Source organism: Myxine glutinosa, chromosome 11, assembly GCF_964187855.1.
Source record: "Myxine glutinosa chromosome 11, kmMyxGlut1.1, whole genome shotgun sequence".
Taxonomy (NCBI): Eukaryota; Metazoa; Chordata; class Myxini; order Myxiniformes; family Myxinidae; genus Myxine; species Myxine glutinosa.
In genome coordinates this window covers 105,103,547-105,128,597 of record NC_136271.1, presented here as the reverse complement: position 1 = coordinate 105,128,597, position 25,051 = coordinate 105,103,547, and the positions used below count along the sequence as shown (strand labels likewise).

The following is a 25,051-nucleotide window of genomic DNA, read 5'->3' as shown; positions in this document are numbered from 1 at the left end:
TTACTCTTTTAAAGGTTATCAGCATTTTTTTAAAACTACATATTGGTCTACTGGGAGCGGTGTACTGAAGGCTTGAGAGAAGAGTCAGGTAAGGCTGCTCACAGTGAGATATCGTAATCGAGGCACTACGCTCTGACACCATGAACCAAAGTTTCAGTAGTCCTCCAATTTAAACACCGGCTGAGTTGGGATGTATTGTGCAGATGGAAGGAAATCGAGTTCCAGATTTTAGCAATGTGCCGGATACAGGAGAGAGTCGGATCCGTAGTGACGCGCAGATTCGAAGCCGTGGAAGCAACTGCCTCCTGGAGGAGCTGGGATTCAGGTAGTGATTCAGGTCGTGGTCCACAAGTTTCACAGGTTGAAGCTTTCGATGGACCAATGAGGAGTCAATTCCCATTAGTAATAGCAGCATCAAGTTTGGGAAAAGTTTATGATAATCCCTGTTTGAATTTCAGAGACAAAATAACAAGTATTCAGCTTTGTAAAAACGATACGCCACAAGTTCAGATGGTCATAATAGATGACAAATTTCAACATCAATTGTGTGATTTGAACGGCTTGAGTATGTTACCATCTTTGATCTCTTAATTGCAGCACACTGCTAAGGAGCCCATTGCCGTGGCTTTGGCAAAGGTGATCCGTGAAGATAGGCAACCACATGGCCTGCAATTGGCCGTGTATGGGTCAAGATCGGCGCCACAAACTGGACTTCCAAGTGCGAGCGTCATCGTTTCGGATCTCAACGCGAGTAGTAGCTGGAAGCTTTGTGCCAAGGCCCAAGCCTTAACTCCCAGCAGAGCGCGGGTAAGGCCCTCGATTTCGAAGTGGAAGCACCACGCAGACTCCAAATCACTGTCCTTTTGTTCACATCCTGATTGCATAAGACTGGCCTGGTGGTGAAAGTTTCTTTGCGATGTGGTGCAGTCTGTGCTAGCCTGGGGAAGCAACTGTGCCGACTACCAGCTTGAGATGAGGACAGCGCTAGGTATGCTACACAAATACCCGTCTGCGAGGGTCGACGTCAGCTGGGCCCGTGCACCAAGGTGGATGAAGCGTGCTTCCACAATGTGAGTGCCAAAGCAAATGCATATGATTTTATCTTTACCCAACATCCTCGTTTTCTCTCGTCCGTTCCTTCAAACGCTCGTGCAAGTTTGCTTATTCTCCTGTTCAGGATGTACAACAGAGTGACCATCAAGGCCTACAATATGGGTATGAGTAAAGTTTACAAGGCAAACTCCCCAGACAAAGCTAGCGTTATAGTTGCTGCCGTCGCTCCACGTTCTCTTCAATTGCTCGTCAAGGTCCCATGGGTAAGTCACAATGCAGCATCTCACCTCTCGCTAAATCTCAGACCAGGGAGTACCCGCATTTGGTTAAGCCGAGTACAAACTCCATGTCTGCCCTGTATTATGTAGGCGACTTTCACAAAGAGTGGCATCAACCCACCAATCCCGATCCCACTGGCACCCGTGGATGAGACCTCGGGTCTTCTGGAAAGCGGAGTCGATGGTGCCGGCATTGGGCAGCTCGTTGAAGATTTTGCTGTGGCCGTGCAAAGCTTTCCCACAGGTAAAAATTACAATGTAATGAACGTAGTATTAATAATTATTCATTCACCAGACTCGGTGGTGAAATGGGTAGAATGTATGCCCTGGGTAGAATGTATGCCCTGGGTCCAATTGGTTTCCTCTTGTATTAAAGTTCCTTGTGAGGGAACTCATAGTTATATCCCACTCCTCCCTCCCACTCTTCAATCTCTTCAATCCCACTCCTCTCTCCAGGTCTTCAAAACAGCTGTTCACCACCATCTCTTATCTTCCCCCATCCAAAACCTTGATTTTTTCTACCCCTGTTAATTTCACCCCAGATCCACTTTTTTGAAATACCGACTTCTTTCCTGGAAGTCCTAGCGGTGTCCATGTGTTGTATACTTCTCCCACCACCCCCCCTTCCCACGCCTCCTCCCCCCAAGCCCTCTCCCTCCCACAGATCTCCCGATGTCCCTGCTCTCAAATGTTGCGTTTGTGCTTCCCCTTCTCTCCCCTTATTATATGTTTTGTGTGTCTGTTTGATTTTTTGTGTGATAAATGTTAGCTCTTTCATCTTGTATACAACAATATATATATATATATATATATATATATATATATATATATATATATATATATATATATATATATATATATATATATATATATATATAAACAGGATTATAAATAATTAATTGGCATATGTGGGGAAAATTACGCGCACAGACCAGGAATCGAACCCAGGTCCTCTGGTGAACCGTACCAATGCTCTGCCATCTATTCCTGGTCTGGGCGCGTAATTTTCCCACATATGCCAATGAATCATTGTTATATATTAACTGCATTTTTAGTGCAGTATGATGTAAAGTTATCCTACATCGTACAGCTTCATCGTAGCTTTAACCATGCCCTCCCTTGTACTATTCTCTCACTACAGCAACCTGCAGTGCCTCTGGATTGAACTTCACTACGTTTAACCAACGCAATTACAATTACTCAATGCCCAGTAGCTGCAAGCACATCTTGGTGCAAGACTGCAAGGAGAACAGCGCCTTCACTGTCTATCTCAAGAATGTCAGCAGCGGAGGTTACGAGCTTCAGGTTATCACAAAAGACAGGTACTGCATTGTTCTTTCCTTCCTTTTGCCAAATAATTCTATTTTTTAACCTCATTGGCCAATATTATGGGAGGAGGGGGAGGACATTTTTTTTCTGAAGTGCACAATTAAAGTCCTACCAGAGCACTGGAACAAGAGCCAAGTTTCTTGCGTGCACCATTGTTGATAAAGTAAGAGCGACATGCAGTCGTTTGATATATATTGAACGGTTAGATAAATCATTGTAAAGTGTAAATACACAAACCAGACAAGAGAACACACCAGCAAATGCTTTCAGTGATGCGATGGGAGTTAGGGTTTGTAAATAATGGTTATAATAGTCAGGTTCACTATGTCAATAAATTATATTTCGTTCAAAATCATGGTAGATTAGCAAACCTATACATTTTTGGAAATGTTATAGCATAAGGAAACTAAAAATCAATGTTTACATTTGGAGATACCTGTATGGCGGCCATTTTGGATTTTCAAAATGGCCACTGTAAAATACATATTTTGTTCTATTTCTGCCTCTAATTACCCTAAAAACTTTTAAAAATATACTAAACCTATATTTTCAGGGACAAGGAATCCAATGAAAGTATCAAATTAGTGCTATGGGGAATGGTAAGACACGAATCAAAGGTTTTGAATTGCAAAATACTGTCTTTATATTCGCGATAAGTTGCATAATCAAATACATGTTATCATTTTGTACAGGCAGTTAATAACATCAAAATGTGTCACAATAATTCATATCACCAAACATACACAGGCAGTCAGCAAAATCATATATACACATGCAGTCAGTATCACTTCACATCTACACAGGCAGTCAATGACAAAATATACACAGGCAGTCAATGGCATCAAACATACACGATTACAGAATATGCCATTTAGAGTTCGTCATCACTGTCCTGTGTGTCGTATCCGACAATATAGTCCGCATCGTTTTCACAGTCCGTTCCACACAAGCAAAGGTCGGTCAAATTGATTGGCAAATCGAATTGGTCGAATGGTCGATCGAATCGAATTCGATGAATCGAATCGAATCAAATCGGTCGAATGGTCGATCGAAGCGATTGGTCGAATGGTCGAATTGGTCGAATGGAATTGGTCGATTGGTCGAATTGGTCGAATCGAATTGGTCGGAATTGGCAAGTGTAAACATTGATTTTCAGATTTTCCATGTAATAACGTTTCCAAAAATGTATAGGTTTGCTAATCTACCATGATTTTGAACGAAAAAACATGGTGAACCTGACTATAATGGGTATTGGGTGCTGACAAGTACTTACCTCAACGCTTCTGATTGGTGCGCAGTGTTATAACAGTAAGACCAGCTTCCGCTTCCGCTTCTGCACCTGCGTCTGCATCTACCACCGGGTCAACATCTCAAGATGTCAAAGCCCTTGTGGTCCATGTTAATGGCAAGGAGTTAAAGAAGAACTTGACCACGCAAGGACCTGGTGAGTGTTTGAGTAATGTTTATCGTGCTTTGTCCACCCAAGTGTTATTCAATCTTTGTGGTCACAACACAGCATCTCCTCAGTTACGTTGCAATTTCTGAGACAGCTCCAAAATGACAAATTAATTATTTTTAAAAAAGTTTGATGAAATGAATTTGAAGCAATGCAATGAACAAGCGGCATTACAGAATCAAAAACCTCAATACCAAAGTCTGAAAAGATAGATCACAGAGTGCAGACAGAGTGCATTGTTGGGAAGAAAAACAAATATATATACATTATTATTTCTTTAACTTCTCATTATTATGCATTATGCTTCTCATGATGCATTATGTATCGTTACTTGAATGCAACATCATGAAATACCTGTTTTGCAGGATATTTCTCCTTGGGAATTGCCTTCTTGGTGTAAAACTAATGTTTTGTCTTATTGTGTTTGATATTTTGGGTATGGTGTGGGTTTATGTTACCTGCAAGAGAGAAATTACAATTTAATTTAAACAAGACAGAAAGTCTAACAGTGGCGTAGCCGGGCTTGTTTGATACTTTAGTTGAAGTGGATATTATCACCAGGGTGGGGATACTCGTTAGCAAATAATGTAAGTATTAAATTATTTTGAAGTACTGTGGGTCTCTAAGCTGTCGGGCAAAACCATGGAAGTGAAGAGATTGCATTGAGACACTGGTTTATTCTATGTTTCGAGTCAACGATGAATCATACACCACTTCAATCCAGTAACTTTACAGTCAGGACAAAGGGATTGCAGTATTAAAATGATATTTACTATATTATTAGTATTAACGTTATTATTATTACAAAAATGATACTACTGTATCAAGAAGCCTGGGCTAATTTGTCCGAAGAGGCCTGAAGGTGAGCCATGAAGGCATGAAGCCTTAGGCCTGTACGTACTGTGTCGTTGGAAGACCAGTAACACCTATGCTTGGGATATTTAGTCATTTTAACAATCGGTTTGTTTGTGTTTCACATTGAATGAAAAGGGTAAAGGTGGAGCATGCAGATTGTGATATATGGCAGGTTCGATGATATGTTCGGCCTGAACGGCATATAAATCAAAATGGCTGTTTGTAGCATCAGCTGTCATATGCCGTAATTATATCAGACGTAACCACTTCACATCACCCCAGGCATGTGACCAGAGCCTCAGCTCTGATTGGTGTACGTTTGTGAGGGACATTCACACATAAATACATACATACAAACAGAAAAACACTTCGAGACAGCTTTGCCCTAAGGGCTATGCCGTAAAAGTGTGGTGGTCTAAGGCTTTTGGATTATTTGCATAAAAAGAAAAAGGGGGGGGGGGGTGGAAGCGAAAGAATCCCAAAATACAAAGCCTGTCTGTGTTGACTTTGTACTTGAGCTAAACTTGATGAAAACAGCAATTAAAAATGGGGGAAAAAAGTAAATTATATTAATTTGTGTTCTCCATATTCCCATAATAAAGGTTTATTGAAAATTTGATGACACAATCTTAAATAGTAAATAACCACAGAACCCAAAAAAAAAACCTGGCTGTCTCATGCTGTGCAGTGGAAGATAAGATAAGACCTATTTGTACTTACTGTGACTTTGCCATTTGACATTTTGACCCAATTAATAATTAGACTTCTCCATATTCTCATTATAACAGTTTGTAGAAAATTTTATGACAAAAGCTTAAATGACTTAAAATAAAAGATCTGGCCTGGACACGCATGCTTGCTTGCAAAACCCTATCTTCTGTTGCATGGCAGATGGGCTAATCAAGACTAATTATGGGAAGCATTGCAGAATGTATATATATATATATATATATATATTATGTATATATGATGATGATGATGATGATGTCGACTCCTGCATCATCAGATGCATATGGCTGACAAAGCAGTTTCTTCACTGTTGGGCACAATCCTGGTCAGGGTGTCATTCCGATGCAGGACACTCGAATGGCTCATCCATCCAAGTACGCTGGTACTCATTTCGCCGACCTCAGAAGGATGACAGGCTGAGTCCACCCCACCTGATGTTAATTCAACGACTGGGATTTGAACTCAGGACCCTAGAATCCCAAGCCAGCATCCTCCCCGTTAAGCCAATATAAATATATACATATACATATAAATATAATAATAATAATAATAATACATTTATTTTATATAGCACTTTTCAAGAAGCCCAAAGGCGCTTTGACAAAGTACAAAAAAACAAGTGCAAAAAGACAAAAATCAATAGGTAAATAATCAAAGCAAAAGGAAGGAGAAGGAGAAGAGATAGTCAGGGGTTAAATGCTGTGGGTTAAATGTTGAATGCAGTGTTGAACAGGTGGGTCTTGAGTGATGTTTTGAATGTGGTGAGTGAGGAGGAGTCTCTGATGGTGTGAGGTATTGAGTTCCAGAGGGTGGGAGCAGCGATGGAGAAGGCCCTGTCCCCCCAGGATCTGAATTTGGTCCGCATGGGGGGGGGGGGGGGGGGGGTCAGGAGGTTGGTACCAGCAGAGCGGAGGTTGCGGGTGGGAGTGTGTCTGGAGAGGAGGTCAGTCAGGTAGGATGGGGCCAGGTTATGGAGGGCTTTGTAGGTCAAGAGGAGGATTTTGTATTGGATTCTCTGGGGGATGGGGAGCCAGTGAAGCTTGTAAAGGACGGGGGTGATGTGGTCACGGGTCCGGGAATGGGTGAGTAGACGGGCAGCGGAGTTCTGAATGTATTGGAGTTTATTTGTGATTATTGAGGGTGAACCAAAGAGGAGGCTGTTGCAGTAGTCCAGACGGGAGGTGATGAAGGCGTGGATGAGGGTTTCTGCAGCCGTGGAGGAGAGGGATGGACGGAGACGGGCGATTAGTCAGGTTCACTATGTCAATAAATTATATTTCGTTCAAAATCATGGTAGATTAGCAAACCTATACATTTTTGGAAAGGCTATAGCATAAGGAAACTAAAAATCAATGTTTACATTTGGAGAGATACCTGTATGGCGGCCATTTTGGATTTTCAAAATGGCCACTGTAAAATACATATTTTGTTCTATTTCTGCCTCTAATTACCCTAAAAACTTTTTAAAATATACTAAACCTATATTTTCAGGGACAAGGAATCCAATGAAAGTATCAAATTAGTGCTATGGGGAATGGTAAGACATGAATCAAAGGTTTTGAATTGCAAAATACTGTCTTGATATTCGCGATAAGTTGCATAATCAAATACATGTTATCATTTTGTACAGGCAGTTAATAACATCAAAATGTGTCACAATAATTCATATCACCAAACATACACAGGCAGTCAGCAAAATCATATATACACATGCAGTCAGTATAACTTCACATCTACACAGGCAGTCAATGGCATCAAACATACACGATTACAGAATATGCCATTTAGAGTTCGTCATCACTGTCCTGTGTGTCGTATCCGACAATATAGTCCGCATCGTTTTCACAGTCCGTTCCACACAAGCAAAGGTCGGTCAAATTGATTGGCAAATCGAATTGGTCGAATGGTCGATCGAAGCGATTGGTCGAATTGGTCGAATGAAATTGGTCGATTGGTCGAATTGGTCGAATCGAATTGGTTGGAATTGGCAAATGTAAACATTGATTTTCAGATTTTCCATGTAATAACGTTTCCAAAAATGTATAGGTTTGCTAATCTACCATGATTTTGAACGAGAAAACATAGTGAACCTGACTAGATGTTTTTCAGGTGAAAGAAGGCTGTCTTTGTGATCTGTTTAGTGTATTTGTCGAAGGAGAGGGTTTGGTCAAAGATGATGCCAAGATTCCGGATGTGAGGGGAGGTGGATACTGGGAAACCGTCGATGTTGAGGGCAAAGTTATGGGTGGACTTGGTGAGCGTTTTTGGGCCAATGATGATTATTTCAGATTTATCACAGTTAAGTTTGAGGAAGTTGATTTGAAGCCAGGATTTTATTTCAGTGATGCAGTTTGTCAGGATAGAGTGGGTGGCGGTGGAGATTGACTTGGTGGAGATGAAAAGCTGGATGTCATCGGCGAAGCAGTGGAATTGGAGACCATGACGGTGGATTAAGTGACCAAGGGGGGACAGGTACAGGATGAAGAGGAGGGGGCCAAGAACTGAACCTTGGGGGAGGGGAGCAGTGGGGGATTTGCAGTTATTGATGGAGATGAACTGGCGTCTGTCAGAGAGGTATGATTTGATCCAAGAGAGGGTAGTGCCGGTAATGTTAAAGGTGGTTTAAAGTCGGGTGAGGAGGATGGTGTGATTGATGGTGTCAAAGGCGGCGCTGAGGTCGAGGAGGATGAGAATATTGAGGTTGCCAGCGTCAGAGGAGAGGAGAAGGTCGTTGGTGATTTTGAGGAGAGCAGTTTCAGTACTGTGGTTGGAGCGGAATCCGGATTGGAATGTTTCATACAGGTTATTGGCAGAGAGGTGATACTTGAGTTGAGTGGCTACAGCGCGTTCCAAAACTTTTGACAGAAAGGGTAGGTTGGAGATGGGTCTGAAGTTGTTTAGGGTGTCAGGGTTGAGTCCAGGTTTTTTCAGAATGGGGGTAACAGCAGCAATTTTGAGGGATGGTGGGATGATGCCTGTAGACAGGGAGGAGTTTATTGTTGCAGTGATAAGTGGAGAGAGAGCAGGAAGGGAGGCCTTGACAAAGCTGGAGGGGATGGGGTCAAGAGTGCAGGTGGCAGTTTTCATTCCTATGAGGAGTTCAGAGAGGTCAGTAGGGGAGACTGGGGAGAACTGAGACAGGGGTTGGCAGGATAAGGGGGGGGGGGGGCAGGTGGTTTGAAGGGGAGCAGGTGCGGTGGTGGTTAAGCTGCTGTAGATGTTGTCAATTTTGCTTTGAAAGGAAGGAGATGCAGTTGTCTACTGTGAATGACTGGGTGGTGGTGTCCAGGGGGCTGAGGAGTTTGTTTATTGTAGAGAAGAGTGCTTTTGGGTTTCCAGAGCCACAGTGGATAATTTGAGAGTAGTAGGCGGAGCGGGCGCGGGAGAGGGCATCTTTGTAGTGTTGTAGGTGGTCCTTGTAGGCTTGGGAGTGAATTGTGAGACATGTTTTATTGCGGAGTCTTTCAAGTTGGTGAGCACGAGTTTTCATCAGGCGGAGTTCAGGGGTAAACCAGGGAGCAGAATGGGTGAAAGAAACTGTTTTGGTTTTTATAGGCGCAAGCTGGTCAAGGCAGGAGGAGAGAGTGTGGTTGTTGTAGTCAGTGAGGTCAGAAGGGGTGTGGAGGTCAACGAAGGGAGAAGTGGACATTTTTTCAGAGAGGGTGGATGAGAATGAGGTAGGTGAAAGAGCGTTTAGCTTACGGAAGTTGATAGTGCGATAATGCCTTGGTGCTGGGGTGGGGATGTTGATGGTCATAGTGATGGCTAAGTGGTCAGAGAGGGTGAGGTCGGAGCCAGAGAGATGGTGCAAAATTAATCCAGTAGAGCAGACAAGGTCCAGAATGTGACCACGGTTATGGGTAGGAAAGTTGACATGTTGAGTGAGGTTAAAGCAGGTGAGTAAATCAGTGAAGTCAGTGGTTATTGTGGAGTCATTGGAGTCCATGTGGATATTGAAATCACCGAGGAGGAGGATTGAGGGGGAGAGGGAACAGAGCTGGGTCAGAAAGTAGGAGAAGTCAGACAGGAATGATGGGTGTGGTTTGGGAGGGCGGTAGACGACAGCCATGACTGACTGCGTGTGACCAGAGAGTTTAAATGATGGAGCAGATGAGATGGAGATGAGGCTGGTCTTGATGTCCTGTCGGTGTATTACGGCAATACCACCACCTCGGCCCTCCGAGCATGGTTTATTGATGTAAGAATATCCATTGGGTGTCGTGAGGTTGAGTGAGAAGTAGTCCAGTGGTTGTTGCCAGGTTTCAGTGAGACAGAGAAAGTCCAGTTTATTGTCCAGAATGTAGTCGTTCAGGATGAGGCTTTTGTTGTTGAGGGACCGGGTATTGAACAGGGTGAGCTTGATGTTGCTTTGTACATATAAATATAAATATACATTTATTGCGGATAAATATAAATATGTACATATACATATAAATACTGTCGGACCCCGCTATTCGCGGGTTCCGCATATTTGTGGTTGATAAAATGCGTCCTGTTTCTCTATTCGCGGAAAAGCGTCCCGCAAATTCACGGGTTTTTTTTTTCCTATTCGTGACAGTGTTCTGCAAAATCGCGTTTTTTTCCTATTTGTGGCCATGTTCCCCTAATTCGCGGTTTTTTTCCTATTTATGGCCATGTTCCCCTAATTCGCGGTTTTTTTCCTATTTATGGCCATGTTCCGCTAATTCACGTTTTTTTCTTCCTATTCGCGGCCGTGTTCCGCGAATTCACGAGTTTCTTTTCCTATTCGCGGCAATGTTCCGCGAATTCACGTTTTTTTTTTCTTCCTATTCGCGGCCGTGGTCCACCAATTAGCAGATTTTCATAGACACTTGTGGGTTTAGCCTCACCTTTTTCCATTGAAACAATGCCCCGCTATTCGTGGTTTCGCAATTCACGGATTTTCCAGGAATGTACCCCCCACGAATAGCGGGGTCCGAGGGTATTTACATATACATATAAATATATACATATACGTATAAATATATACATATACATATAAATATAATATGTGAGTGAATAATATGTGAGTGAATAATATGTGAATATAATAATATGTGAATATAATAATGTGCGGAGTATCGTTGAGAGAGAGGAAGACAAATGATGAATTGCGAAAGATGATGGGAATAGAGCCTGTGATTGATGCTGTGAAGAGAAACAGTTTGAGATGGTTTGGTCATGTGTTGAGGAAGGATGAAAGTGACTGGTTGAGAAGAGTGATGGAAATGAATGTAGAAGGAAGTAGAGGACGGGGAAGACCGAGAAAGACTTGGCTGGAGATGGTGGAAGAAGAAATGCGGGCAAGGGGGTTAACAAGGAGAGATGCAGAAAATAGGGCAAGATGGAGAAGATTGTCATGGGGACCGCAAGGCTAACCCCCGCTCTAGCAGGGAAAATGGCCTTAAAATGCATGTTGTTGTTGTATATAAATATAATAATACTGTATAAATATATATATATATATATATATACCTGTACACAAACATAGAAATATATACATATACATACATATAAATATATAAATATATACATATACATGCATATAAATATATAAATATATACATATACTTACATATAAATATATACATATACGTACATATAAATATATACATATACATGCATATAAATATATACATATACATACATATAAATATATACATATACATACATATAAATATATACATATACATACATATAAATATATACATATACATACATATAAAATATAAATATACACATATACATACATATAAAATATAAATACAGACATATACATACATATAAATATACATATACATACATATAAATATGTGAATACATACATATAAATACATACATATACATACATATACATATATGTATAAATGTATACATATACATTATACATACATATAAAATATAAATATACACATATACATACATATAAAATATAAATACACACATATACATACATATAAAATATAAATACATACACATACATACATATAAATATGTAAATACATACACATATAAATATGTAAATACATACATATAAATACATACATATACATACATAAAAATATACACATATACACACATATAAAATATAAATACATACATATGCAGTCATGTGAAAAAGTAAGTACACCTCATGTAAAGTTTTGACTTTTTCAACATATTTCAACATACAGCTATTTGATCTTCATTTCAACAATATTGATAGATAAAGGTGATATAATACAACAAGTATCATGAAACATTTCCATTTTGTAGTCCATTGTATAATTTAAATAAACATAAATGCAAATTTCGCATGTGGAAAAAGTAAGTACACCCTTGGCTCTAATAGGTGGTATTGTCCCCTTTGGCAGAAACAACTTCAAGTAGGCATTTCTTATAACTGTCTACCAGTCTCTGATATCGACTGGGAGAAATTTTTGCCCACTCCTCCATGCAGAATTCTTTCAGCTGTGCGATGTTTGAGGGATTTCTTGCATGCACAGCTCGTTTCAAATCCCCCCACAACATCTCGATGGGATTTAGATCCGAGCTTTGATTTGGCCATTCCAGAACCCTCCTTTTCTTTCTTTTCAGCCATTCCTTGGTGGATTTACTGGTATGTTTAGGGTCATTGTCATGTTGCAAGGTCCACCTTCGGTTGAGCTTCAACTTTCCGACAGATGGCCTCACATTATCCTTAAGCACCCTCTGGTACAATGAAGAATTCATCGTGGATTCTATGATGGTGAGCTGCCCAGGCCCTGATGCAGCAAAGCTGCCCCAAACCACAATATTTCCACCATGATGCTTTACAGTTGGTATCAGGTTCTTGTGGTCAAATGCTGTCTTTGGTTTTCACCAAACATGTCTTCTGGTACTGTAGCCAAATAGCTCTACCTTTGACTCATCTGTCCAGAGCACATTGTTGCAGAAGTGCTGGTCTTTGCCGAGGTGTTCATTGGCAAACTTTAGTCTTGCCCTGATGTTCTTTCTGGACAACAAAGGTTTCCTCCTGGCACACCTCCCATGTAGATCAAATTTGTGCAGCCTCTTTCTTATGGTAGACTCGTGCACTTTGACATCAACAGTGGCAAGAGCTATCTGTAGGTCCCATGATGACATTTTGGGGTTCTTCGAGACTTCTTTCAGCATCTTGCGGTCTGCTCTCGGGCTGAACTTGCTGGGCAGCCTGGCCTGAACAAGTTGGCAGTTGTATGGAATCTTCTCCACTTGTAGATGATCTTCCGCACAGTCAAATGATTGATTTCAAATTGTTTGCAGATCTTTTTAAATCGCTTCCCAGACTTGTAGGCATCTATAACCTTCTTTCTGAAGGCCTCAAAGAGCTCTTTTGATCTCGGCCTGGTGACGCTGCACACTTCAACAACAAAGAGCAAACCAAACGAAATGTCTGAGATTTAAATAAGACAGGTTCCTCCAAGATCCTCTCTAACGATGTTCTAATCATTTGCACCTGAGCTGGTGCACCTGATTCTAATTTTAGGTATTTGAAGTAGTGATAAATGTTGGGGTGTACTTACTTTTTCCACATGCGAAATTTGCATTTATGTTTATTTAAATTATACAATGGACTACAAAATGTAAATGTTTCATGATATTTGTTATATTATATCACCTTTATCTATCAATATTGTTGAAATGAAGATCAAATAGCTCTATGTTGAAAAAGTCAAAACTTTACATGGGGTGTACTTACTTTTTCACGTGACTGTACATACATATAAATATGTAAATACATACATATACATACATATAAATATATACATACAACAACAACAACAGGCATTTTAAAAGGCCATTTTCCCTGCAAGAGCGGGGGTTAGCCTATATATACACATAATATAATATATATATATATATATATATATATATAAATATATACATACACATACATATAAATATATACATATACAGTACATATAAATGTATACATATATATTATACATACATATAAATATATACATATACATACAAACAAATATATACACATACATTAGGGTGGTCCAAAAAAACAAAGGAACAAATTTTCTTTATCCACAAGGTTATTTTTTATTCCTTTATACGTAAATGAAAAGCACATGAATTTTTTTTCACAAGAAACAATATTTAGTGGTCCCTCCATGTTGCACTCATAAATCAGAGGTCCCACGTAGTATAAAATAATCATTCGCTTGAAATTTGATGGAGTGGGGAGCTTTTTTCTGTGATTTGCCACCCTTTAAATGGGCTTTAAAGCAAGAAAGGTGAGGAGTGGTGGATAACATGCACAGGTTTGAGCTGGGAGGGGAGTTTGTTCCATCATTGACAGAGGCCCTTGTGAAGAGTTTGGGAAGATGGTATACAGTGGAGTTGAATGATGTGGGAAGGGTGGAGGAGGTGAGGAACAAGCTTTTGAGAGGTTTGAAGAGGTTTGATGGATGTGGTTTGCCAGGTAAGTTGAAGGTATGGTGTTTTAAGTTTGGATTGATGCCACGAGTATTGTGGCCATTGATGATGTATGATTTTGCGATTGGGCATGCAGAGAGGATGGAGGTTGTGGTGAGCGGGTTTGTGAGGAGGTGGTTGGGAGTACCACGCTGTTTGACGAACATTGCCTTTTATGGTCAAGGTGGAAAACTTCAGTTTCCCTTGACATCATTAACCGAGGAGTTTAAGGTGGTGAGGGTGCGGCAGTTCATGATATTGTGGGATTCAGGTGATGCAGTGGTAAAGAATGCTCTCCCAGAGAAGAAGGGAAGTCGGAAGTGGAATGCAAGGGCAGAGATGGATGAGATGGAGGAGCGGTTGCAACAGGCGGAGGTCGTGGGGATGGTACAGCACGGGAAGCATGGCTTGGGGTGGATGACGCATGAGCGATGGGGAAAGGCATGTGTGAAAGAGAGGAGGAAGATGGTTGAGAGGGAGTTGAGAAGAAAGGAAGAGGAGGGGAGATATGTGAAAGCAGTCGGTCAGGCACAGCAAGGTGCTTGGACGCGGTGGGAAGTTGTGCGGGTGAGGACATTGAAGTGGCAAGAGATTTGGAGGATGGAGCCAATATCGTTGAATTTCCTGTTGCGGGCAACGTATGATGTGCTTCCGTCACCAGTAAACTTGAGATTGTGGGGGTTGTTGCAGGAGGAGAGATGTTATTTGTGTGGAGGTTTGGGAACGGTGCATGCTCAGTAGCATTGGCAGGAGGAAGACACAATTGGCGGCATGATTCAGGTGCTGGCAGTGGTAGTGCAGATGGTGCAACAAGAGGTGCTGAGATCGAGAGAGAGAGAGAAGAGTGGAGAAGGAGACCGATGGGGGAGAGGTGTTGTTTGTCAAAGAGGGCCAAGTGGTAAGAGGTGGAAAGCAAGAGGGCTGTCAGATGCTTGTGATTGGCAGGTGGTGGCAGACCTAAAGCCACAATTGGTATTCCCAGAGATCTGTGTGACAAGATTGTGGCCTGACATTGTCATCTGGTCAGGTGCAACAAGACAGGTCATCTTAGGGGAATTGTCTGTACCTCGGGAAGAGAACATGGAGGAGATGCACGAGAGGAAGAGAGGAAAGTACAGTGAGCTGGAGGCAGAGTGTCGGGAGAAGGGTTGGCGAGTTTCTTGTCAACCATTTGAGGTGGGGTGTAGAGGGTATATTGGCAATTCCTTTTCTGCATTTCTTGCTCGGCTTGGAGTGTGTGGGATAGAAAGAAGGAGGATGTGTGACAGAGTGGCCCAGGTTGCCTTCAAAGGCTCACTTTGGATATGGAGGAAGTTTATGGAGGCACGTCAAATGGTGTAGGTTGAGGTTGTGTGGGTGGTGGTTCATTTCAGCCGAAAGTGGTAGTGACTGAGCGCAGAAGAAAAATGGAGGTGTGTGTGTGTGTGTGTGTGTGTGTGTGTGTGTGTGTGTGTGTGTGTGTGTGTGTGTGTGTGTGTGTGTGTGTGTGTGTGTGTGTGTGTGTGTGTGTGGTTTTGCATGAATGTGTTTTTTTTTGAGTGGTGCATGTTGTAAGGGTAGGTGGTCGGTTTTTTTTTTTTGGTGTGTGAGTGGGTGGATGAGGGGCTGTGGATTCAGAGAGTGGAGGCGGTTTTGTTGTTTAGTCTGTGTTCTCACTGGCTGGGGGTGGGGTATGTATCCATCCGGGTGTAGCTGCTGCATGTGGAGGTGTATGTGCCCCTGCTGGCCCACCTTAGCTGACCGTATCGAGGTTGAAGGGCCGAAACGGGATGATGCTGAGGACCTCACCTGAGGACCCGGTCACTCGGTCAGTGAGGCACACTTGTGACCAGGTGTGTTTTGAAATTATATATATATATATATATATATATATATATATATATATATATATATATATATATATATATATATATATATGTACAGGGTGGGTCAATGGAATATGACCGTTTTTAAAGCGTTATTGTGGAGAACTGGGTTGAATAAAAAGCAAAACTCTTTCAGTTGAAGAACAGCAGTACAATACAATTTATTAATCTCCACTTATTTTTACAGCATAGCTCATCAGGCAGAGCCGTCTAGAACAGTGTTTGTCTGTATGTATGTATGTATGTATGTATGTCCCCTCAAACGTATACCAATCAGAGCTGAGAATCTGGTCACATGACAGGGTGATGTGATTACCGTCTGATGTCATTACGGCGGTGCTGCAGCTGACTCTCCACACGCCGCCATTTTGATTTATACGCCGAACATATTGTCGAACCTGTCATATATCACAATCGCCATGCTCTACCTCTATGTTTTTCATTCAGTGTGAAACACAAACAAACCGATTGTTAAATTGACCATCAAATATCGAAAGCATCGGCGTTACGGCTCTTCCAACAATACGGTACCTATAGGCTTTAGGCATTAGGACTCACCGGACAAATTAAACCCAGGCTTCTTAATACAGTGGTATCGTTTTCGTAATAATAATAATAATAATAATAATAATAATATTAAAGTAAATATAACCATAACACTTTACTCCCAATGTCATGAATGGAAAGTTAATGGATTGAAGCGTGTAACCACGGAAGTAAGGAATTCACCTCCGTTTTAAAAAAATATAATTTTCGTAATAATAACGTAACGTTATTATTATAGTAAATCTAATCATAACACTAATCCCTTTGTCGTGACCAACGTTACTGGAGGTTAAATATATATCTTATATATATATATATATATATATTAAAGTAGGGGCAGTTTTGTGTCCGGCCATCATGCTACGTCATTACGTATATGATGTCATTACGGCGTAAACACCTGCTCACTTTGAGAGCAGCAGGAAAGGTCATTCCTCTTTGGGGTATACAGATTACAGTCTCTCTATGATCGGGTCTCAAGAACATTGGGTGTGTGTTCATTTACCAAGTTTCTTGTGGAGAGATCGGCAAGTGGTTAAAGCATTCGAGCAAGCACTCCATTCAAACCCGTTAAGGAACGGCTGGCTTGGTGAGCGCTAGCTAGCTGCTTGGTAAATGAGCACACCTCCAACCCTTGTGGGGTATATATATTAAAGTAGATTTTCGCTCAGTTCTGCAAGTAAAACTTACTTCATGGATGTCGGGATTCCTCCAAATTTCTTTGTTTAATGTTACTAGGGCATGCCCGTACTATATATATGCCCGTACTATATATATATCTAAAATTATATCCCCCCCCCTCTATTTACATGAAATGGTTTGGTCCATTCGCAACGCCAAAGCGAACGGCGAACGGCTTGCGAGTACAGTGACAATCCCCCCCCTCTATTTACATGAAATGGTTTGGTCCATTCGCAACGACCACAGAACCCCCCCCCCTCTATTTACATGAAATGGTTTGGTCCATTCGCAACGCCAAAGCGAACGGCGAACGGCTAAATCGCCATAGCTCGGTAACTACTTGTCCGATTAATATGAAACCTTGAAAAGGCACATCCTCGGGTCCCCAGCAATATACCTGGCAAGTTTAAAGTATATCGGACCTGTGGTTGTCGAGAAACAGCGGTCACAAACAAACATACACACACACACAGAGATTAGTGGAATTATAGATAGATAAACAGCATTAGCGACTGTTTAAAAAGCTAATCATGTGTTTGTGGTTTATAATAATTTACAAGCCCGGCTATGCCGCTGTTAGACTTTTGGTCTTGTTTTTAAATAATATCTTTTAAGTGGCCTCCACCAAAACGGATATATTCATGCTGGATTTTCATTCAAAATGTCCATGAACTGCTTACATAATTCCAGTCGAGCAACTATCGATTTCTTTCAGACTCTGCACAGTTTGAATTTCATAGGGATGAAATTGGAGGTCATCGTGCAGAACATGGCGAATACTCGCGACCGATATGTTCAATGCAGCCGATTGACGCCTGGCAGAGCGAGTTGGACTCCGCAACACCGCTTCCCTAACTCTCCCAATGTTCTCCGATGTGCGGACCGTTCGTGCACTGCCAACAAAGTGATCACAAACACTGCCTGTGTTATTTAATTTTTCCACCCACTTCAAAATAATGTTACGAGAGGGAATTCTACCGTGCCGTGCAACACCAAACTCATGTCTCAATCTTCTCTGCACCTGCACTACCCATTTGCATTAAAAAAAAATGCCCTTACCGCGAACACGCATTGTGGCACCGACCAGTTCTCCATACTGTCTCTCGCCACACAGACAGGAGAAACTGCGTAACTTTCAGATCACGTGACACACAAGGTTTACCCCCACCACAGCATGCCTTTAGCTGCAGCTGCTTTCTGAAAATGGTCACATTCCATTGACTCACCCTGTATATGTATATATTTATATATTAAAAGGAGCAGTGTCTGTCTGTCTGTTTGTTTGTCCGTTGGTTGTGTTATAACTTGAGAATGGATTAACGGATTTCAATAAATCCAATTACGCCGAGGACGAGCATTGTAATGCTGCAGCAAAACGCCCGTTGTGAGTAGTCCACGATGTTTTGATCTGATTGCTGGTTTCAGATGATTTTAAGAAGGTTGCAGTATGATGCACTGGTGACTGTGGTCCCTCTGGGCATGTAATGCTCTACAAGTTGGCCTCGGCTATCCCAGAAGAGCGTCAGCATCACTTTTCCAGCGGACGGCTGTGTGTGGAATTTTTTGGGCTTCTGTGAAGTTGAATGGCGCAACTCTTTGCTTGCCCTCTTCGTTTCTGGCTGAAAGTAGTGGACATCTACGTGCTGTCACTTTGTTCATCCCCAGTCACTACGTGCTGTAAGAAAGCATCGCCTTCTGTTTCGTAATGTCGCAGAAGTTCTTCACATGCGTCCACTCGCCGTTCTTTAAGTTCGGGTGTGAGTTGTTGCGGCACCCACCTTGCAGACACTTTGCGGAACCCCAGCATGTTGTGAACGATATGGTGTGCTGAACCATGGCTAATGTTCAATTCGGAGACCACTTCATCCAGCGTAATGCGACGGTTTTCCCTTAGCACGCGCTCAACTCCTGCAACCATTTCTGGTGTGTCGGATGTGTGAGGCCGGCCCGAGCGAGCAGCGTCTGCCACACTGGACACTCCACTTTTAAACTTCCTGTCCCAGTCGTACACCTGCTGCAGCGATAAACATGCTTCACCACATTGCATCTTCATTCTGCGATGGATTGCACTGGGATTCACACCCTCACTTCCCAAGAAACGTATGACATAACGTTGCTCCTCCATGGTGCATGCTTCTAAGGGAGCCACCATCTTGGAACTGCTCTCCTGACATCATATGCTCAATGTTGCCAGATCTAAAAAAGGCAAAACATGACTCTTACCCATAGATATAACATATGTCGTCCACATCTACGCACATTACATTCTCGAATTTATATCGCCATTTTAAGGTTACTTATTGACTGGCCCTCGTGTGTGTGTGTGTGTGTGTGTGTGTGTGTGTGTGTGTGTGTGTGTGTGTGTGTGTGTGTGTGTGTGTGTGTGTGTGTGTGTGTGTGTGTGTGTGTGTGTGTGTGTGTATATATATATATATATATATATATGTATATATATACAGTCACGTGAAAAAGTAATTACACCCCATGTAAAGTTTTGACTTTTTCAACATATTTCAACATAGCTATTTTTTATTTTCATTTCAACAATATTGATAGATAAAGGTGATATAATATAACAAATATCATGAAACATTTACATTTTGTAGTCCATTGTATAATTTAAGTAAACATAAATGCAAATTTCGCATGTGGAAAAAGTAAGTACACCCTTGGCTCTAATAGGTGGTATTGTCCCCTTTGGCAGAAGCAACCTCAAGTAGGCGTTTCTTATAACTGTCCACCAGTCTCTGACATCGACTGGGAGAACTTTTTGCCCACTCCTCCATGCAGAATTCTTTCAGCTGTGCGATGTTTGAGGGGTTTCTTGCATGCACAGCTCGTTTCAAATCCCCCTACAACATCTCGATGGGATTTAGATCCGGGCCTTGACTTGGCCATTCCAGAACCCTGCATTTCTTTCTTTTCAGCCATTCCTTGGTGGATTTACTGGTATGTTTCGGGTCATTGTCATGTTGCAAGGTCCACCTTCGGTTGAGCTTCAACTTTCCGACAGATGGCCTCACATTATCCTCAAGCACCCTCTGGTACAATGAAGAATTCATCGTGGATTCTATGATGGTGAGCTGCCCAGGCCCTGATGCAGCAAAGCTGCCCCAAACCATAATATTTCCACCACCATGCTTTACAGTTGGTTTCAGCTTCTTATGGTCAAATCCTGTCTTTGGTTTTCGCCAAACATGTCGTCTGGTACTGTGGCCAAATAGCTCTACCTTTGACTCATCTGTCCAGAGCACATTGTTCCAGAAGTGCTGGTCTTTGCGTAGGTGTTCATTGGCAAACTTTAGTCTTGCCCTGATGTTCTTTCTGGACAGCAAAGGTTTCCTCCTGGCACACCTCCCATGTAGATCAAATTCGTGCAGCCTCTTTCTAATGGTAGACTCGTGCACTTTGACATCAGCAGTGGCAAGAGCTACCTGTAGGTCCCGTGATGACATTCTGGGGTTCCTAGAGACTTCTTTCAGCATCTTGCGGCCTGCTCTAGGGCTGAACTTGCTGGAGTGGCCTGGCCTGAACAAGTTGGCAGTTGTATGGAATCTTCTCCTCTTGTAGATGATCGTCCGGATAGTCGAATGATTGAGTTCAAATTGTTTGGAGACCTTTTTAAATTTCCTTCCCAGACTCGTAGGCATCTATAACCTTCTTTCTGAAGACCTCAGAGAGCTCTTTTGATCTAGGCATGGTGATGCCGCACACTTCAACAACAAAGAGCAAACCAAACTAAATGTCTGAGGTTTAAATAAGACAGGTTCCTCCAAGATCCTCTCTAACGATGTTCTAATCATTTGCACCTGAGCTGGTGCACCTGATTCTAATTTTAGGTGTTTGAAGTAGTAATAAATGTAGGGGTGTACTTAGCTTTTCACGTGACTGTATAAATGTATATATGGTATGTTGCACAATACCTCGATTTCTAATTGAATATTGTACACTCTAACTTTATGACTTTGTACATTTCGTGGTTATCATAAGGAGCGAGGTAACTGGTTGGAAAGTAACATGAGCAGACGCTGCGTGTGTGCAGGTAACGGTCAACTACGAACTCACGGGGCACATTTGTGGCCTTTGAGGGCACAACGACGGAGTGTCGTATACATATACATATATATGAGACTGAGACTGCCAGGAATTTTGCATAGTCACCACTCTGAGTGGATTTTTTAACATAACTACATTTGTCTGATGTGTCTGCATGACCACAGAGAGCATGGTGGTGAACAAAACCACGACTAACTCCGTGATTATCAAAGCGAGCAACCTGGGTATTGACAAGATTGTCTTCAATGGAACATGCGTTAACGTAAGTAAAGCCAAACTGGAACACTTCCGGAGATCCGATTTCCTCTATGTTGACCTTCCATTAACATAAAAAGAGAATACTGTGCAGTAAGTAGAACACCTATTTATTGAACACACCTCTTGTGCAATCATTTTTGTTTGAAATAAGTAGAAAGCAAGAATGCAAATGACTTTTACAGCAAAACCTCTACCTGCAGAGAGCAAATGGAAAACAACATGGATCACTTTCCACAAGTAATCCATCAGTGAATGAATGAATGAATGAATGAATGATCGTTTTAAGGCCATTTTCCCCGCTAGAGCGGGGGTTAGCCTTGCGGGCCCCATGACAATCATGGTTCCCTGTTTGAGGCAATGTTTTTATGGCCTGATGCCCTTCCTGACGCCAACCCTTGGTCGCCTCTTACGATCCGCAGAGATACGGTGTACCTATTCTAAACCGGGGTACACACCGGGATCATTCATCCCAGCAAGCTGGTACTCAATTAGCCGACCTCGGAAGGATGACAGGCTGAGTCAACCCCCCTGGCGTTAATTCAGCGATCGACCGGGATTCGAACCCAGGATCCTAGGATCCCAAGCCGGCACCCTAACCGCTAAGCCAACATCAGGCTCAGTAATCCATCAGTACCACCGATAAAAATAAGGAAACGTTTTACACTATTTACGCATGGATGCGTGTTTATTTCAGAAACGGAACACAGTAAGAAAGTTCATATTATTTACAAAATGACACGAACTTCTCTACAAGTGGAGAAAAAGTGTTAGTCTGAGCCCTCTGGGATGTGTGTATGAATGAATTTGCATGCGTCAAATTTCTGGACCTCTCGTATTTTATTTTTCCATATGTCAGCCTGAAACAAATCGTCTTTTTGAAAAACTCGGAAGAACGATTTTGAAAGATGTTCAAATCCTTCTCGTGTCTTTTACACTTACCCAGTGAAATATTTAAAGTTCCTGGCCTGTTGTAAAGATAATCTCATGCAACAAGTAGATGGTCATTTTCCTCTAAGTACCAATGTGAAATGTTTTCCCTGAAAAAAGAAAGAAAGAAGAATTTAGATTAAAATAATCAAACCTGTAAAAATTTTGTAACTGTTAAAAACTATTCGACTCCCGCCTTAAATTCATACCTACAACTTTCATTTTCAATACACGACTGATACGTATGTCTACAGTCAAGTCTGCATGTACTCGTAGTCCACTTTGGTCCTCCATGAAGACTTAACAATGAAACCTTGTGGTTGCACTTGGAATAACAAAATAGTCGGATGTTATGACGAATGGATGAAGGAAACGCCACTTCCATGGATTTAACACAAACGTGTGATTTGTCAGTGTTTTTGCCTCCAAATGGAAGTGGACATATTAAAATAAAAAATGATGCACGTCTTACTCGGAAAGTATTCCCGTTAACCACACTTTGACAACCACAAATACTTCCATTAACCGCACAACCACAAGTCGTATGAGTTGCACAACACCTCGATTTCTAATGAATGTTGGACACTAACTTTATGACTTTGTACATTTTCCCGGTTATCACAAGGAGCCAGGTAAATGGTTGGAAAGGAACAAGAGCAGACGCTTTGTGTGTGTGCAGGTAACGGTCAACAACAAACTCATGGGGCGGGTGTGCGGCCTTTGCGGGCACAACGACGGTGAAATGATGAACGACCTCAGAATGCCTAACCACAACATCTCCAGTGACCCAGAGGTTTTTGGTTACTCTTGGGCCCTACCTGATGCATCATGCGATGGTTGTGAGTAAAATTTGAATAGAGTTGAGTGAAATGCATAATGACATGCCAGCTTGAATCTTACTACTTTCCAAAAGCTCAGCATGTCTTTATTTTGTCAAATCCAATCTCAGCTCATGGAAGAGCAAGGAATAGATGACAACTTCATTCCACAATTAAGGCATCAGCTCAACTCACCTGAATGTTGCAATAAAGTTACAAACTCAAGCAAAAGGGATGAAAATAGAACATAAGTTCTCTCTATCTAGGAATTTTAGTGGCAAAAATAGATATTTAGTTTGGGGGGAATGGGAGGAGGTTGATATAAAGTGAGGATGGTGCTGAGAAACATCCCTTTCTTCCATTATTCCGCAGCATGCCCCTTGGCAAGAGTAAACGTAAAGGTGGAGGGCATCAAGCGAGAGAACGGAGAGGTAGAAACGTGCTACTCCAAGCACTCCATACTTCGCTGCCCAGCCAGCTGCACTCCCGTGGATATCATTTCCGTGAAGCTTGGGATGCACTGCCTGCCCCCAGGTGAGCGCACAAGTCATAATCAAATAATAATAATAAATCATTTCTCCTTTGCGTACTTTCCTTCCATCCCTTAAGCATTTCTGTTCAACAATAAATGCAAATACAAAACGCATATTGACCCGACTCATCAAAACCATTCTCATCCGGCAGGCTCAGGACCGAGCATGGCAAACAGCACCAGCCTCGCCAACAAGAGCGAGGACACACAATCGATGGTGGAAGCGCACACGCTCTGCGAATGTGACGCTAAATCGTGCAAGAGCGAGTGAAGGACAGATCGATTGCATTGGATCGGTTGAGGGTTTGGAGGCTGTATTTTAACAGCACAGTGATTGTGCAAATCTTGTATGTAACTGTCTAGCAGGAATTTCTGCACATCTCAGCACTGTTGTCACCTCAATAGAACTGGGTAAAACAAGGGATTCCATTTTTTGCCAAGGCTTGGATGTCGGAGGTTTGTTGCTGTGTAAAGTGTCTTCCCTTCCATGCTTGAAAATAAAAAGGACAAATTTACTTCACATGGTCTGTCGAGTCATCGTTGAGGAGGTGCAAGCATTTTTTTGTTTTGGTTTCACCTCACCAGTTATCAACAAACCACCGAAATGATGGACCGCTAGTTTCTCAGGCCGCTGCAGTACCATCGAGCCTGCCATCCATAACTACACGTGGAAGCAAGTGGAATAATAAACATATGAATAGCTTCATGATAAAGGATATCTTTCGGAATGGATCAAAATAAAGAAACTCTTCCTACATGTTGGCCCTACCATTCTGCTTTCATATGCAGCACGTGGCTTGCTCTCTTTCTTCTTTTGCTGGGGGCACGGCTGTCACTGATGTGGTGCCCACTGTAGATTAGAGAAGGAATTTGCAATAGCTCGCCTACTCTTCACGAAGAATACCATGAGATATTTAATATCCACCAACTAATGAGCCTGGTGTTGGCTTAGCGGTTAGGGTGTCGGCTTGGGATCTTAGGATCCTGAGTTCGAATCCCGGTCGATCGCTGAATTAACGCCAGGGGGGTTGACTCAGCCTGTCATCCTTCCGAGGTCGGCAAATTGAGTACCAGCTTGCTGGGATGAATGATCACGGTGTGTACCCCGGTTAGAATAGGTACACCGTATCCCTGCGCATCGTAAGAGGCAACTACGGGTTGGCGTCAGGAAGGGCATCCGGCCATAAAAACATTGCCTCAAAAAGAGAACCATGAGGTCATGGGGCCTGCAAGGCCAACCC

At 42.1% G+C, this 25,051-nt stretch overlaps 1 protein-coding gene across 1 annotated transcript in view; it reads left to right on the top strand.

Moving 5' to 3' along the window:
• LOC137437046 (vitellogenin-like) overlaps nucleotides 1-24,330 on the top strand; it is a 49,141-nt gene extending 24,811 nt beyond the window's left edge. The window contains exons 25-34 of the mRNA XM_078786951.1: nucleotides 598-807; nucleotides 928-1,070; nucleotides 1,178-1,316; nucleotides 1,422-1,575; nucleotides 2,473-2,653; nucleotides 3,959-4,104; nucleotides 21,440-21,537; nucleotides 23,140-23,299; nucleotides 23,651-23,812; nucleotides 23,963-24,330. Coding sequence (XP_078643077.1) covers nucleotides 598-807; nucleotides 928-1,070; nucleotides 1,178-1,316; nucleotides 1,422-1,575; nucleotides 2,473-2,653; nucleotides 3,959-4,104; nucleotides 21,440-21,537; nucleotides 23,140-23,299; nucleotides 23,651-23,812; nucleotides 23,963-24,081 — 1,512 coding nt within the window. The 3' untranslated portion in view covers nucleotides 24,082-24,330. The remainder of the gene's footprint in view (nucleotides 1-597; nucleotides 808-927; nucleotides 1,071-1,177; nucleotides 1,317-1,421; nucleotides 1,576-2,472; nucleotides 2,654-3,958; nucleotides 4,105-21,439; nucleotides 21,538-23,139; nucleotides 23,300-23,650; nucleotides 23,813-23,962) is intronic.
• The last annotated feature ends 721 nt before the right edge of the window (nucleotides 24,331-25,051 follow it).